The following is a 17,551-nucleotide window of genomic DNA, read 5'->3' as shown; positions in this document are numbered from 1 at the left end:
CACTTATAGATCATCAATCCTTGGAGCAAGCCATGTAAATGTTTACCATGTCAACAGTATGTGTTCATATATTGCATCGTCTGCTAAGGTTTCTGACATGATTATGTTCTAGAAATCAGTGAATCTGTATAAAAGACGCTCGTCTCCCTCCGCTGCTGGTCAAAAAATAAAATAAATACCTGTCATATTGTAGTAGGCCTACCGTTGCACACCCATGACATTGCAAATATATACATTATCATTGTTTTTTCACGATAATGACGTATGCTCCTTACTAAATACAGCTGATGAAACATTTCACACATTGACATTTACCAACTCTTAATAAAAGGTAACCAAGTGTTAAATAGCTCTATATATTCTTATAACAATCATTAATAGACTGTTTAGATAAGGAGAGAAATAAAGAAAAGAAAATATACCTGTTTCAAAGTGTTGAAGAGACGTCAGCCAGACAACTGTGGTCAGTGAGGAGCTCACTGTAGGAGGTGTCCTATCGTTGCTGTCAAGCAGAAACGTCGCTTCATATCTAAAAATGTTTTGTATATTAATTCCCTACTTTGTCATACTGCAGTGTCACACACAAGTTATAAAACAGCCTAGATCTGTTGTTTGTGCTATTTTTGAAATGTTTTAAAGTGAAAATTGAAGAGGTTACGTGTGTGTGTGTGGGTTTTATAAATATTGAACCAATGTAAAGTATTAACATGTGCTTTTGAATAAATAATAATCAATACTTAGGTAAGCAACTAGCGGTGCAGGTTGTGAACGATGCTGCTCAGTATTATATTATCATTTATACTGACACCATTCATATAGTATTTTAGTTGTGCAGGATTTTCCAAACCTTTCATACTCATCCAACTCGGTTGAGTTGGAGTAGCTGTTGCTAGACAACCAACTACTAATATCAACGCAGTCCCTCAGGGATATGGGTATACAGCTGATGCTGCCACCTGTATTGTACAGTATGTGCACTTACTTACAATAGTAAATAAATAATATTTAGACTATATTTCGATGTACATAATTATTTCTCTGCCTCTTTCTTATCAAGTTGTATAATAAGTCAACAAGGTTCTTCCATTTCCTGATCATACAAGGTTTCTGCCCGAAAGCAATGACATGTAACCTATCAATAGCACAGGTATATAGCACATAATAAGGTTGATCGAAAGTATATATTGATTGATCACAAGTTTTTATTTTACCACAAAATCTAAAATTACACAGATGCGTTACCGGATTGAATGGGTTAAGTTATATCAGTTAGGTAAGCAACTAGCGGTGTAGATTGTAAACCATCAGACTATCTGTGCATGTTGAGAACGATGCTGCTCAGTATCCTACTCATAGCCGCGGGAATACCTTTTAGGTTGGGGGTGCGGTATGCGCGATTTTTTTTTCTCACGGTTTTGGGGGTTTTTGGTCACCTAAATTCGGTTTATTCGGTTCGGGAGGGGGGCCCCCCCCCGCCCCCCCCCGCGCCCCTACTTCCCGCGATACTGATCCTACTACTATAATTGAAATGACCTCCAAAAGTTCGACTGGGGTAAAAGTACGTACGATCGCTCCACTTGCCTCCAAACTTGCCACAGACTGTTGATCAGTGCTCTGGCTAATATTTAGGCTTATTTCCCCGCCTTCAATGTACTTACATAATGTACGGTTAATAAAAAACTGCATTTCCTACTACATCCTAACATTTTAGCCACAGCACCTTTCCTTTCTTCTGGCCGCAGTATCTTTTGATCGGGACGAGATGTGAGGGCCGCGAAGCGGCCCAAACCTCTGGTTAAAAATAAAAAAAAAATAAAAAAAAATATAACACATCATATCTTGTGTTGGGAAAAAAAAATACATTTTTACACTCTCAGAGTTACAGATATGTAGGCAATGTAAGGGTACATTTGGTTCCTTACTATCAATCATTTTGCTCTGAGTTGTGCAAATACATTTATTTATTTATTATTGAGGATAGAATGGATTCTGGGTTTCGGACTGCAAGTAAGAGAAAGAAAGGAACCTGTATTGAATAACCATAACCATTGCTTTCTCTTCTGATACTATTCAGTGAGTCTTATTTTGAAAAAGCCACTACAGGAAGTCTGATTAGTACTGGCTACTTCTCTGTGCTGTGGGGAATGAATGTATTTTGGATCGCTCATTTTAATGTTTTTACCAACGTGAACACCATGCAATATGGAAGTACTGATCTTTCAATCATCCATTGCAGCAGGGGCGTAGCCACGGGTGGGCATAGGTAGGCCTGGGCCCACCCATATGTTTTTTCTGCATGCCCACCCCCAATTTTTTTTGAAAAAAAAAATATATATATATTTTTTATATCATATTCAGCCATTTTTATAACAGTGTATATATAGGTATCCGAAATCCGTCAGAAACCCGCGAAAAAAGTGTCTAAAACCGCTAATAACCGCAAATGTTCGCGCGCACATGCTTCGCTCGCACCTGCTTCGCACGAGCGCACAGTCCGGCCACACGCCACTGCATTGCAGTAGTGGTGAGTCTCATGAATTGTTTAGCTACTTTTGCTGCTCTCTCTCTCCCTCTGTGTATTTACTTTGTTCCACACTCTTGCCCACCTGCCCAGCCCACACCTGTTGATAACACCTGATGATAATGAGGGGGAGGGTATGATTTTAGGGCGTCAGTAGCGCTGTTTTTTTATTGGCACTTTAGACTCTCAATGGAAGAAACCCCAAATAGTCAGGGAACACATCATTACACATAACAACACCAACAGGGGGTCTAATGAAGTTCTGTCAACCTCATAGACACATGAAAAACAGAAAAAGTACAAAACCATGGCACCACCTCTTTAAATTAAATGATATTAAGACTAAAATATGGCATCACTATTAACACATCGGGTGACAGCATTTTTTCATAACAACTTACCGTGGGTGCCAGCATTCTCCCCGTTGACTGCGCTTTGCTGTTTAAAGCTTCCGCGTGCGTTACAAGCAAATCCACGCCAAAAAAAGCATCGATTCATGTTGTGCCATGAGCCTGGCTACAGCCTGGAACCATAACATTTCCCTCGCGAGTTACAACGGGGGGGGGGGATCGCGCATCGCGCATGACCGGTTTTCCCCACAGGAAACAGATTCGGAGATAGGCGTTTCAAAGTAGGAAATAGACAGGAAGCGGATGGGAGAATTTTTTTTGTTTCCGGTGAGCGATCTGGCACTTCCTTCGCAGGATTACAACGGGAGCTCCCAGAGCTGCTCTAGCCCCGCCCGCACGGAGAAAAACGAAAAAAACAAAAAGACTGAAATCACGGTTCTGACCGTGAACGGCACCGGAGCGATACTAAGTAAACACACGGTTCAGACCGTAATTGGCACCCGATGTGTTAAAGTATCAATTTGTCCAGACTTAAATAAACATGCACAAATCCATAAGTATAGTTGCATACTATTAAATATGATCAGAACAACACCAAAAACAACAACATTGTTCAGTCGTTACTGCACTTCTCTTCTTCTTTCGTGTATCATCGTCATATGTCCAGCTCAGTGTCGCAAAGCCACGCCAATGTCTCTGGTCCCACTTGGAAGAGGCCGTCCTCTGAAGGAGGTCTGTACAGAGGACAGGTGGTGATGTTACTGCACTTTGCCTTTGCATTGGTAATAGAGCCATGTAGGTAATGCAAAGGCATTATATTTGACAGTAACAACATTTTTGGGGCCAAGGGTCAAATCAGCCATTCTGTTTTTTAGGCATGAGAATAATCTCATGAATACATGCACAATTAAAGTAATATCACTTGTATATACAACTCATTTGGCTGGCCATTTGGAAAAAACTTTAAAGCCAATTATCTCAGTTTCACCTTGAGCGTAATTACTGCACACAGTTCATATTATTATGTCTTTGAATAATAGGCCATGACACAGTTTTCCAGAGAACCTCACTTTACTGTCTTCACACACACAGAACAACAAAAACAACACAACACAACAGGATAACCAATTGATCCCCGAAAACCCCAACACTCCCAACACTAGTATAGGCACAGCACAACAAACACAGCACAAGCGATCACATTACTGGTGACCCAGTGAGACATAGCACATACAATAAACATATTTTTTTCCCATCCTTGGATTCACTTGTGCCAGATTACATTTTCCTCCATATAGCATTTTCTCAAAACACACTTTTTGCTACACATTATCTCTGATGTCATGTGATCAAGATGTTTAAAATCATCTGATGAAGGCCTTAGTAGCCAAAACGTGTTTGTCACAGACTGCTGCTGTTGTAAATTCAAGAATTCAAAGAAAACTAATTGTTGTCGGATATCGTCGTTGCGTCGAGTTGGACCTCTTTCGGCCCGATTCAGAGAAACCGAGCATGTTCCGTTTTTGGGCCCACTGGTAGAGCCGTGGGGTAGAGAAGACGGGGGAGAGAGGGGGGTTAAGGCTCCTTAGAGTGTACCTCTCCTATGCTACTGGCACCAGAAGCAAGCCTAAATAGGCCAGAGACATTTACACATTTGAACTAGTTACCATATTCTCAATCTCAACTCTCAATTCCTATACCAATCGATCAACTCCAAAGCAAAGCTATGTGCTATGTGTGCTAAAAATGTGACCAGTTTCACCACTTGACAGGGGCTGCCCATGGCCCTTCCATGTGGAGAGTTCTGTCATCTGATTTTGTTAACGCATGTGCAAAACAATGTGCCGTCGGCCGACGCACATTGTTGCTTGTGCTGAACGAAATGCCAACCTTTGCCAACAGACTACCAGTCTGTTGCAGTCTGTTGTAGTCTGTTTGGTGGAGAGTCACCTTAAAGTATTCCGTAAAGTTTCAGCAATCATGATTTGTGGCAATTTGTGCAAACGCAAAGTTTTGAGTCAATCACAACCAATTGGAATGGAATATGAGAAACTGTGTTTTGTAAAAGAAAAACGCAACATGACGGAAAACTTGTCAGGTGGAAATGGCCATGGCTAATTTGGGGAGTTGCGTAATGATCCAAGAGGAATCCAAGGAAAATTTGTTTTGATTGTATGACCTACGGTTGAAGAGTTACAGTATAGGCTAAATCGTAAATCTGGCTGTTATATTGACAACATGAGGCCCATTTGAAAAATGAGGGGCATTTCTTCCTTGGCCTAGTGGGAATGTGCGTGCAAGGTTTCACAGCAATCGGAGCGTTCATGATTTGAGGCATTTTGTTCAAAATGGGCCACACCAGCAAACTTTGGAAGCCAATCTTAGCCAGTCTGGATGGAATATAACAAATAAATAAACAACAGCGGGTTCAGGCAGCTGTTGATATATGCCAGGCAGAAAGTTATGATCACCACAAGTACCAATATTTCACTGTAATCTGCCGCCATCATCAACCAACTTAGTTGCATGATGTGATAGGGGGCCCAGCACAGAAAAAAATTGGTGGTAACAGCTGCTATGATTTTGAAGGGGCGACCGGTTTGGCTAGCCAGAGAGCGATTCCTCCTGACCTGGTAGATGATGACAGAATAGCAGGAGACGATGACGGTGAAAGGGACCACAAATCCCATGAGGAAGCGAGTGATGATCAAGGCCCCAAAAACTCGAAACTTCTCCAACTCTGCGGACGGAGTTAAGATAATATTATCGGTGAGTGCAAAGTTGGTGTGGCACTTAATGGTGTCGTTAAAAAGGGAGGCACGTGTGTCAATAAAGATGAAGCAAGGGGAGCTGAGAGCCAAGGCCAGTACCCAGACACCCAGACTCACACAAGACGCCTTTCTGATACTGCGGTAGTTCTGGGCCCACACTGGCCACACCACACATAAACATCTGTAAATACTGATGACCATCAGACTGTAGACGCTGGCGTACATGTTCAGGAAGAGAACGGCGCTGTTCAGTTTGCACATGAATCTGCCAAAAGGCCAGTAGCCGTCCAGAGCTCTTTCTGTGATTCTCAGGGGCAGGAGCGCTGTGAAGAGGAAGTCGGCCACAGCGAGGTTGAAGAACCAAACAGTGTTGATGGTTTTCTTCATTTTGAAGCCTGTCACCCAGATGACAACTCCATTCCCCAGCACGCCGAGCACAAAGACCAGGCTGTAAATGACGGGGGACACAATCTTGACAGATAGGGTTTCATTGGCTGTCATCTCAATTGTCCTAAAACAAAAAGTACATGCTTTGTTTTATTACATCATGTGTTAATTTCTACCTGCATGTATTATTATCCTCTAGGTAAGACTTTATAACTATTCATAAGTACTAGTACTAATGTCTAAGTACTACTTATGTAACACTAACAAAAACTCATGATACAATGCTATATCACGATTCACGATAACAAGTCCATGATACAATATTTATCCCCAAAAAAGGAAAAACTAGAAAAAGTGCTCCTCGGAGCACAGGTCTCCGCCAGGTCAGGTAGGTTATTGTGGCCTCCTGGTGGCGCTATAAGCCAATGTGAAAAGGGTGCCATTTCTTCTTAGGCCTTTCACAGCAATCGGACACTGCATTCATGATTTGAGGCATTTTGTTCCAAAAATGTGTTTTGCTAAATTACACCTGCGTGCTGGCGCTGCACAGTGGCCTTAATGTCTTTCTTGTCATGTAGACACCAGTGTATTTTGTTGTGATTCTGAATTCTTAACTCCTCTGGGTCCCCATCTTTAAACCAACCCAGTAACAATGATTGGTGCAGGGCTGTGCATGGATCAGATTGTAAATGATGTTTTATTTCACTGCAGATATACATATTCAATTTAAAATCCTTAACCTTTAAATTCAAGTAATTATTTCCATGGACTAAAATCTTGTTTTATTTGATGGCCTTCCTGCCCTGGCATTTGGCCTTTGTGCCCTCAAAAATGGACAACACTAAAGGCCAAGTGAACCTGCCCCTAAAATGACGAAATTCCAGGCCTGATTGTGACGAACAAGGGCTTCCTCACGGTGTGCATATGATAATGATCAATGGCCATGTGCAAGTGCAGAGCAATTGCTTAAGCTACTGAGGAGAACCAAGCAAGATTGACTGACTAACTGACATTTCTAAAAGGATAACCCACGTCAGTTTTAATACATTCCCACGTCAAACCAAACACATTTCCGAATGCACATCTGATTTATACTAACCCACAAAAAGAGCGGTCCCACACTTATAGATCAGCAATCCTTAGAGCAAGCCATGTGCATGTTTACCATATGTCAACAGTCTGTGTTCATATTTTGAATCGTCTGCTAAGGTTTCTTACATGATAATCAGTGAATCTGATTGATTTTTCACGATAATGACAGTATGCTCCTTACTAAATACAGCTGATGAAACATTTCAACCATTGACATTTACCAACTCTTAATAAAAGGTAACCTAGTGTTAAATAGCTCTATATTCTGATAACAATCATTAATAGACTGTTTAGATAAGGAGAGAAATAAAGAAAAGAAAATATACCTGTTTCAAAGTGTTGAAGAGACGTCAGCCAGACAACTGTCTTGTTCAAACTGTGGTCAGTGAGGAGCTCACTGTGGGAGGTGTCCTATCGTTGCTGTCAGGCAGAAACATGCTATCTTCATATCTAAAAATATTTTGTATATTAATTCCCTACTTTGTCATACTGCAGTGTCACACACAAGTTATAAAACAGACTAGATCTGTTGTTTGTGCTATTTTTAAAACTTTTTAAAGTGAAAATTCAAGAGGTTATACCCTAACCCTTTTTTTAAATAAATATTGAACCAATGTAAAGTATTAACAAGAGCTTGTGATGCATAATAATCAATAGTTAGGTAAGCAACTAGCGGTGCAGGTTGTGAACCACCAGACTATCTGTGCATGTTGAGAACGTATAGTATTTTAGTTGTGCAGGATTTTCCAAACCTTTCCTAAACTCATCCAACTCAACCAGCTGTTGCTAGACAACCAACTACCAATTCCAATGCAGTCCCTCTGGGATATGGGATATAAACAGCTGATGCTCCCAGCTGTATTGTACAGTATGTGTACTTACTTACAATAGTAAGTAAATAATATTTAGACTATATTTCGATGTACATAATTATTTCCTTCATCTTTCTCTGCCTCTTTCTCATCAAGCTTCCTGTCAACAGGTTCAGTTTGTGTCATTTGGTTCCTGTATCAGCCGCTGGTTTAGGCCACAGGTTTTTAAATAACTGAATCTGTTAGTCACATGTCTTTCTCATCAAAACCAGATGAAAAGATACCATGTTTTTAAAAAGACAAAAACAAAACACGAACAACTAGAAAAAGTGCTCCTCGGAGCACAGGTCTCCGCCAGGTAAGGTTATTGTGGCCTCCTGGTGGCGCTATGATAGGCCAATGTGAAAAGGGTGTAATTTCTTCTTAGGCCTTTCACAGCAATCGGACACTGCATTCATGATATGAGGCATTTTGTTCCAATAATGTGTTTTGCTAAATTAGTGGTGGCTCTATAACCAATGTGAAAAGGGTGCCATTTCTTTCTCGGCTTAGTGGGAATATGCGTGTGAAATTTTACGGAAATCGCAAGCTGCGTTCATGATTTCAGGCATTTTGTTCAAAACGGACCAATCCTGCTAACTTTGGAAGCCAACCTTAGCCAATGAGGATGGAATATGGAAAATCGACAGGTCTGTGTTGATCACATGACTATAGAGATACTGTGTACCGATTTGCATAACGTTTGGATAAAATCTGTAGGAGTAAATGGGTTTTGCACAAATCGGCCTCCTGGTGGCTCTATAACCCATGTGAAAAAGCTCTGTGTCAGTCATGCTCTGGAGATCTGCACTCAGAGGAGTGCACATTTCCAGTATTTAGAATATGGTGTAGGCCTTATAAATATGATCATTAAACCATTTTGTAAATAATAAGCAAAATGCATAGTGTGCATCATCATCATATTCCTGACACAAACAAACATAAAATTAAATGTGTTTTGTGATTGTGTACAATTACACACTCACACCTGAATCAAGAGAATGAAGAATCAGCTTTATTGTCACATCACTGGTTTACAGTTGTAAAGATGTAGGTCAAATAAATGTGTGCATAAGCACCAGCATTTTAATAATTTTTTTTCAGAAAGGGGGAAGAAATAAAAGGAGGGGGTAGAGCAGGTAGAAAAAAATCCTTAAAGATGTCAAAGTCAAAGAATCTCCAAACAATATTGTTTTTAAAAACTATAACTTCAACATATTATTTTGGACATCTTTCATCATCGTTTCAATCTTGGAGAATGTGCTGAGAGAAATAAACAGTTTTTGTGCATGTTAAAATTAATCCAAAGATAACCCTATACCTGTGCCTCAGACAAGGCAATCTCTTGACTGGTGGTCCCTGGGTTTGTGGAAGTGTTGGTCTGAGGCAGCTCTTCAGTGAAAGCGTTCTCCAGCACTTTTAGGACAGACCTGCGAACTTCATTCTTGAAATCCTGACCCATGAACACGTGCAACAGCGGGTTCAGGCAGCTGCTGATATATGCCAGGCAGAAAACTATGATGACCACCTGTGCTAAAATACGAGGTGTTTCACTGTGACCTGCCGGCATTATGAAACGACTTAGTTGCAGGATGTGATAGGGGGCCCAGCACAGAAAAAATGTGGTGATAACAGCTGCTATGATTTTGAAGGGGCGACCTGATTGGCTGGCCAGAGAGCGATTCCTCCTGAGCCGGTAGATGATGACAGAATAGCAGGAGACGATGACGATGAAAGGGACAACGAATCCCATGAGGAAGCGAGTTATGATTATGGCCCGAGTTAGAAAAATAATCAACTGAAACACTGTGGGCGTTCAAATTTGTAGACGCACGTGGTGATGTCCTTATCAGGGAAGGAGATTGTGTCCTTAAAGATAAAGTTATGGGAGCTTAGAGCCAAGGCCAGTACCCAGACACCCAGACTCACACAAGACGCCTTTCTGATGCTGCGGTGGTTCTGGGCCCACACTGGCCACACCACACATACACATCTGTAAATACTGATGACCATCAGACAGTAGACACTGGCATACATGTTCAGGAAGAGAACGGTGGTGTTCAGTTTGCACATGAAACTGCCAAAAGGCCAGTGGTCGTCCAGAGCTCTTTCTGTGATTCTCAGGGGCAGGAATGCTGTGAAGAGGAAGTCGGCCACAGTGAGGTTGAGGTACCAAACGGTGTTGATGGTTTTCTCCATTTTGAAGCCTGTCACCCAGATGACAACTCCATTCCCCAGCACGCCGAGCACAACGACCAGGCTGTAAATGACGATGGACACGATCTTGACAGATTTTTCGAGTTCAGCCTTGGCATAGATATTTGGTATATATGGTGGAGGTTCTTCATAATCGTAGTCAAAGTGATCAGACGAATTCAGCTGCAGGGTTTCATTGGTTTTGGTTATCATCTCAATTATCCTAAAAGAAAAGGCACATGCTTTGTTTTATCACACCATGTCTTAATTTCTACCTGCATGTATTATTATCCTGTAGGAGACTGTTTAGCGTCTGTATTATCCGTATTATCCCACGGGGAAATTCTATTCCATTTAAATAGGGATTGGGGAACCAAAACAAAGCGGCACCGCAAAACCGGATCGCGACAATCCGGAAATAGGATTATTTTTTCATTTTTTTTTCAGTAGGCGTGGCCTAGACCGGATCATATGGGTCTTTAGTAACGCAGACCAGGCTTTCCTCCGAGGTGGAAAGACTGGTGATGCGAGGTTAATCATACTGTAGTAGGCCTACCGTCGCACACCCACGCGATGGCGACGCGTTGTGAACTTGTAGATCGGCTATTTTGGCCGCGTGACACGGTCGTACGACGGAGCATATAGCCTACTGGACTGTTAACGAAATGGGAGTAATTTTACTTTACACAGGAGGATATTTATAACCTTCTAACCATTGATCAACCGTAAATCCACCAAATTAACAACATAGTCCATTTTGCATAGCTGTTTGTTCTCCGGTGGCGGCGGTGGGTCAGGCTACTGTCTGTTTGTTTTCCTACCGTGGGACAGCGTGACTTCACAGCACAGCTGTGCCATATATGGTGTAATCAGGTGCGGACTGGACTGCAGTGCGGAGTGATTTATTAATGTGATTAGGCCCGTGCTATGATGCTGGTTTGAAGCACGGCTAGAAAGCTATTTCAACCAATCAGATTGCTTGGTCGGAACTACCTGTTGTATAATCATTGGTGTGGACTGGCCTTTACACAAAGGTTTCCACTGTAAATACCATGTTTACATACAGTACACAGATTCTAAGGAAATGTATTATGATATTCAATAAACATCATTTAGTGTGTGTAATACATAGGATAACTTTTACTTTACCATTACATACATGAATATCACCTTTGCAGCTGGTGCTTTTTCACAACAGTTGTTTACATACAAAGCACCTCTATGGCTTGCAGAATTGCTAATTCATTCATTCATTCATTTTTGGACCTACAGTAAGTGGGACAAATCGAACATCACACATGTTCCACCCCCAGTTCATGTAGTCCGTAAGCTAGGACCTCAAATTTACCATCTAGGGGGAATAATTATCATAGTGATTTTTGGGAAGGTACTGTATACACCCTATAGAAACACACATTTCAAATTTAGCCTATACCTGTATAGAACCAAAGCATTCTACAAACAGATGATTCTCTTATTATTGACCCTTACTTTTTGAAAAATGGTGGGCATAGCCCAGACTATAATATATATGTTCTCTATTGTTACTGGCAGTGACAACATAGTGACTATACATTACAGAAGATGTACTTCTGTTTTCAAGATGTTAGACAAAAGGTTTCCTCTGTAAATAACCTAAACATGTAATACCATGATTATAAGATGCATAGATTCTAAAATGACACCGATGCTTTCCCAGATTGAATGGTTAAGTAGCAATAGCAATTATTTTACTATTACATATTTGCAGCAGCTTTTCACCAGCAATTGTTTACATGCATAGCACCTCTATGGCTGGCAAAATCGCTAACCCGTACCACTGTACCACAAGCTTGTAGATCTACTATTTTCAACCATTTGAGTACTTTTACTTTTAGCACTTAAAAGTATATTTAGATAATATTTTGAAAACCCTTTACTCAAGTGACATTTTGAACACAGGCCTTTTAGTTGTAACAGTATTTGTATATTGTGGTATTGCTACTTTTACTTAAGTAAAATATCTGAGTACTTTTTCCACCACTGCAGAGATAAAACATGGCATCAAATGGGGGTCCGTGGCCTGGTGCATATCAAAATGGGGAGTTGAGAATCAGTGGTGTAGCGGCATGTTCATGACGTCCATGAATTTCAGGGTTTTGTCAGATGTGTCTGCGGAGGCGCAGTCATTCGTGCAGCGCGAGTACAAGAGGGGTGAGAGGACGTGGCCCTGTGGGACGCCCGCTCTGACGGACATGGGGTCGGACAGATGGCCGCCCGGCCTCACAAATTGCTTCCTTCCTGTCAGGGCCTTGGTGATCCATTGACAGGTGTGTTGAAGACAGTGCTGGAAAGTACACGTACTCAAGTACTGTACTTGAGACAGTGAGTCACATACAGTATCAAATACAACAAATAGGTGTGCACACACAGCACGCGCCCAAGGCTCGTGGAGGACACTGGTTCCCAAACTTTTCTGGATCAGGGCCCACTCAAAATAAAACTCAAAAGCGTTCGCAGCCCACGTGCATTTTCAAGAGCATGTTTATTCAAACTATTAATCAATCTATTGTGTTCCGGCTTGAATGAATGGAACTAACATATACTTTCTTTATTTATCTGTATCACAATGAAAACACATTTTCAAGGTTTCAAAGAAGAAATATGTAAATATATAAATATATATATATATATATATTCCCTTTTTAATATTAACACATTGTGTGCTTTACATTTTTAGCGCTTAGGTGCCAAAACCAGGAATCTCCGTTTTTCTCAGTTTTTTTCCACAAGGGGGGGGGGGGGGGGGGGGGCTAGCGCAGCTCTGGAATCACCGACGGTGACTCTGAGAAGGAATGGACAGATGGATCACCGTGCCAAAAAACCTGGCTCCCGTCCGCTCCCATTCTATCTCCTTGCAAAAAAACTCCATATTTCCTTAAAGTACTAGGTAACTTTTTCAATAAAACTAAAGTTAAATTGTATATCTTTTGTGAGTGGCAAATGTTTCACAACACCCACTCCATGAATTTCACCCCCGAAAGCCTTTTATCTATATATTTTCTATTGAACGCTGTCGGGGTTGACTTTCCCGCGAAAATGACGTCATCTGGCCGGAAAATGGAAGCGGAAATGCACCGGTTTCCTGTTTGGCCAGGAACTACCGCGCCGGTTTCCTGTTTGGCCAGGAACTACCGCGCTATTAACAAAAAGGAAACTCACGCTGATTTTAAGAGATTGTATGATTTGAAGAACGAAAAACAACAGCAAAAGAAAACACAGCTCACGGTAACTAAAGCTCCACTGGCTAAGAGAAACGATCCACAGATCGTATAAAACAATTAAAAGAACGCTTTTTGAAACACTTCCGTCTTCCGGTGAAAACGAATGGAATTCTGGGTAACGCAGTAATAAACGAACGGCCTGCAGTGACGGTAATGACCAGCAGAGGCTGCTAAAAATCGTTTTTTTGAAATTTGCACTGTACAACTTTAACTTTTTACAGTGGGGAAAACGAGTCATTTTCGATCCGAGATCACTCCGCCATGGTGACTCGCGTGAGAGATGTTATTGTTCCAGGCGTTAGCCAGGACCATCCACCATTGTGCACGCATATATTGTTTACAATCCGGTGCTCGTCGTGGAGTCTGCAGCTGTAAAAAACATAGCGCTACAAGCTACAAGCGGTGAGATCTCTGGCACTCAACGTCACTTTTTTAATAAAACTCTGTATTATATTGCCATTTATTTGGAGGGCCACTTGCTATATCCTTTGACATCTTTATTGATAATGTAACATATGTACACATATGTAAAAAAAAAAAAAAAAAAAAACATACATACATACATTGGCCCACTACTATCAAAAGGATGGCTTCCTTCCACTACAAATTCCTTTTTTTGAATTTGTAGTGAGGAGTGAATGAATGAGTGAGTAAGTATGACTGTGTCCTCACGGCGGGCCCCGCTCCACAGGTTGGGAGTCACTGGTGTAGGAGACGATGCAATGAGGATGGGGGGGGGGGGGGGTTGGCGGTAGGGAGAGAGAGGGGGGGGGGGGGGGCAGCCATATGGCGGCTGACAGCAGAGAAGGGGGCAAGGCTGACAGGGCCATGGGAGTGCAGGGATGGCAGGCGGGGAAGGGAAGAGGAAATCACACTGGAAGGACAGCATGGTCCCCTTCTGCCAAGGCAGAAGGCTGCGGTGACGACCTGCACGCGCACACGCGCGAGTGTGTGTGTGTGTGTGTGTGTGTGTGAGTGTGTATGTGTGTGTGTGTATGTGTGTGAGTGAGTGTGTGAGTGTGTGGCTGGGTGACTGACAGCGCTGCTGATTGGATCCAACGTGGAGGACAATGTCCTGACAGTGCTGATGCCACCGAGTCTGGAGAGAGAGAGAGAGAGAGAGAGAGAGAGAGAGAGAGAGAGAGAGAGAGAGAGAGAGGGGGGGGGGGGGGGGAGTGGGATGGAAAGAGAGAGACAGAAAGACATAGAAAGAGAGCGAGAGAGAGAGAGTCTGTCCCTGGTGTGCATCTGTGTTTGTGTGGCATGTGAGTGTACGCGTGTGCATGTGTGCGTGCGCGTGCGTATGTGTGTTTGTGTGTGTGGCCCAGCATGGGTGTCAGTCAGCCAGGCATCCGTCCAGGCAGCCAGCCATGCATTGTGGGGTCCTGGGTGAGATGTGTGTACCAGCTGGGTGCAGCAGGTGCAGCGCTGGCCCCTGGCGCCCGCCACCCCCTGGCCGTCCCATTACCGCTGGCCCGCGGGCGCCCTCAGTCAACTGCCACTTGCTACCGGATCAATATTAACTCTGCCGGGAGGACAACATGTCATTCCACCAGTGAGGGAGAGGTCACGCTCACCCAGCGCTAGGCAAGCAGCAGGTACAAACCGCTGTCACTGTCCCGGAATGTGTGCTGTAGCCCTCCCCCTCCCCCTGTCCCCCTGTCCCCCCACCCGCCACATAGGCAGAATCAAAGTTAGGTGTGACCGTACCCTATAGGCCTGTTTTATACTTCGTCGTACAAAGGTGTTGCGCAGCGAAGATACTGTGTATCTAGATCTGCTATTTTTGAAGGTTTTTGAACATTTTGCAAACATATGGATGCCATGTGCATCATAGTGTAGCGTGGCATTTTTAAAAAATGGCTTTACATTGGATGACATACAGTAGTGTAGCATGGCATTTCTTTATGTTTTTTCCATTGGACTGTAAATAAAGTGCTTTACAATGTGCATTACATTCACCCATTACATTACATTATGAACGGACCTGTTAGACAAAGTATTTTAAATGTAAATGTGTTGTTTTACATTCTTTTGCCTAATAAAATATTCAATCAATCAAAAAACCCTTTCACCCTTTCTCACACACACACACACACACACACACACACACACACACACACACACACACACACACACACACACACACACACACACACACACACACACACACACACACACACACACACACACACACACACACACATTGACGGCAGAGGCGACCATGCAAGGCACCAGCCTGCTCACCGGGTATAGCGGTTCGGTGTCTTGCTCAAGGACACTTCGACACTAACAACACAAGGGGAGCCGGGGATCGATTCCCAAGCGGCCGCTCTACCTCCTGAGCCGCTGCCGCCCCCTTATTATCAAGTGACATACGTGTCTGCCCAGGGTGACATCTAGACCTTCTCAGGTGACAACTACATCTTGGCTGCAGGAGGGGCTTTTGTAAGTCCACAGCTTCAAGGACACGCAGCTACGGCTCAGCTGTGTGTGGACTTACAAAAGTACTGGACGTACGTATCACTTCTGCTTTTTATTCTTCACTCTCACTGAAACTCCACTTAAACCATTTTGTTGCTGTCGGGCACAAACCTCCCATCTCTCCATGGTTTAAATGTTTGTGTTTTTTTTAAATAAATTAACCCATTCAATCCGGGAACGCATACTGTGTCATGGAGTGGCCCGTTTTGAACAAAATGCCTCAAATCATGAACGCAGCATTCGATTGCCGTGAAACTTTTCTCGCACATTCGCACTATGTTGAGGAACAAATGCCACTCTTTTAACATTGCCCTGTTATAGTGCCACCAGGAGGCTGATTTTTTAAAAGAAAAAAAAACAATTACTCCGATTTTATACTCAGATTTTGTCCAATCATCACACAAATCTGTACACATTATCTCTATAGTCATGTGATCAAGATGGATCTGTCTGATTCGTCATATTCCATCAACATTGCTGGCCCACAATAACCTACCTGACCTGGCGGAGACCTGTGCTCCGAGGAGCACTTTTTCTAGTTTATAGTGAAGTCACAACTGAATGTTGGGAGCGGGGCAGATTTAGCTGTTCAAATACCTTTTCCCAACATTTATAAAACATATTTATTGTTTATGGGATTGCCACATTTTAACATAAGTTTCACATTCTTTGAATATCCAACATTTAACATGATTTGTTCCAAGCCATGCCTTCAAATGCTTAAACGCTTTATGTCTTAAAACAGTTTAGGTCTTCATCAGGCTTGATTTGCCTGATGAAGACCTAAACGGTCAAAACGTTGTCGTTTTAATACATTTGTTTGGGAGCTACAATCCAGTTTGCACTGAGAGGACAGATTGACTCTAAAATGATCTGTTGCCCTGTCTTTTAAGTAGTGGCACAAAAGTGATAAGGTTCATAATGACTTGTAGTTAGCGACACTCCCCCACACACCCCACCCCCCAAAAAAAACCAAACACATCAGCAACAAGCCACCAGCATTTCACGACGTTTCAGAAACACCTGCGCGACTCCGAGCGTTCTGTCAGTGCTCGTTTGACTGATCGCCCACGTTAACGCGGCGGGCGAACTCTTAATGGCTGCTTTGTACCTTTTCACGTGCGGGTTCACTTTAGAGCCGCTCTTAATTCAAAACAGGGATCCTCAATTATGCAACGTTCCCATTTACATATGCTAATTAGGATCATATTAATTATCTTGAAATTGGGTAATTAGCCAATCTCAATTAAGGCATTGTTCATTACACTAAATGCACGGGAAAGGTGTTTGAAGTTCTTTTTCCCCCCGTGCCTCTGTGTGTGTGTTGTGTGTGTTGTGTGTGTTGTGTGTGTGTGCGTGTGCATAGAGGAGTGTGAGAGAGAGGAAGGACTGGGCTGCCTGCCATCCGAATCAAGCCCTCGCCGGTGTATTTAATAATTCAAGCATCCCAGCTCATACAAGGGATTCACCCACTGCTTCCTGCATTACCAAGCATATGGTTCTGTAATGAGCCTTGCTTGCTTGTAAAAAAGTAATGCCAGCCATGGCAGAGCAGAGCAGAGGAGACGACGCTCGGTTTTCTCGCCGGCTACCCTGGCCAACGTATTACACAAGCTTGTTTAGATTCTCAGCGTTG

At 42.7% G+C, this 17,551-nt stretch overlaps 1 protein-coding gene and 1 pseudogene across 2 annotated transcripts; both read right to left on the bottom strand.

Moving 5' to 3' along the window:
* Positions 1–5,252: 5,252 nt before the first annotated feature.
* Positions 5,253–6,143, bottom strand: LOC311061655 (chemerin-like receptor 1; the record flags this gene model as incomplete). Its single annotated transcript, XM_084080345.1, has 1 exon — positions 5,253–6,143. One exon carries the CDS (start codon positions 6,141–6,143, stop codon positions 5,253–5,255), a length of 891 nt encoding a protein of 296 aa, XP_083936471.1.
* Positions 6,144–9,185: 3,042 nt separating this feature from the next.
* LOC311061654 (chemerin-like receptor 1) lies at positions 9,186–10,381 on the bottom strand (annotated as a pseudogene). The gene has a single exon. The product of its transcript is annotated as a chemerin-like receptor 1 (transcript).
* Between the last annotated feature and the right edge of the window lie 7,170 nt (positions 10,382–17,551).

This window comes from Gymnoscopelus microlampas (genome assembly GCF_963454915.1).
Source record: "Gymnoscopelus microlampas genome assembly, chromosome: 15".
In the NCBI taxonomy this organism is placed as follows: domain Eukaryota; kingdom Metazoa; phylum Chordata; class Actinopteri; order Myctophiformes; family Myctophidae; genus Gymnoscopelus; species Gymnoscopelus microlampas.
This window is presented reverse-complemented; position numbering and strand designations above follow the sequence as displayed.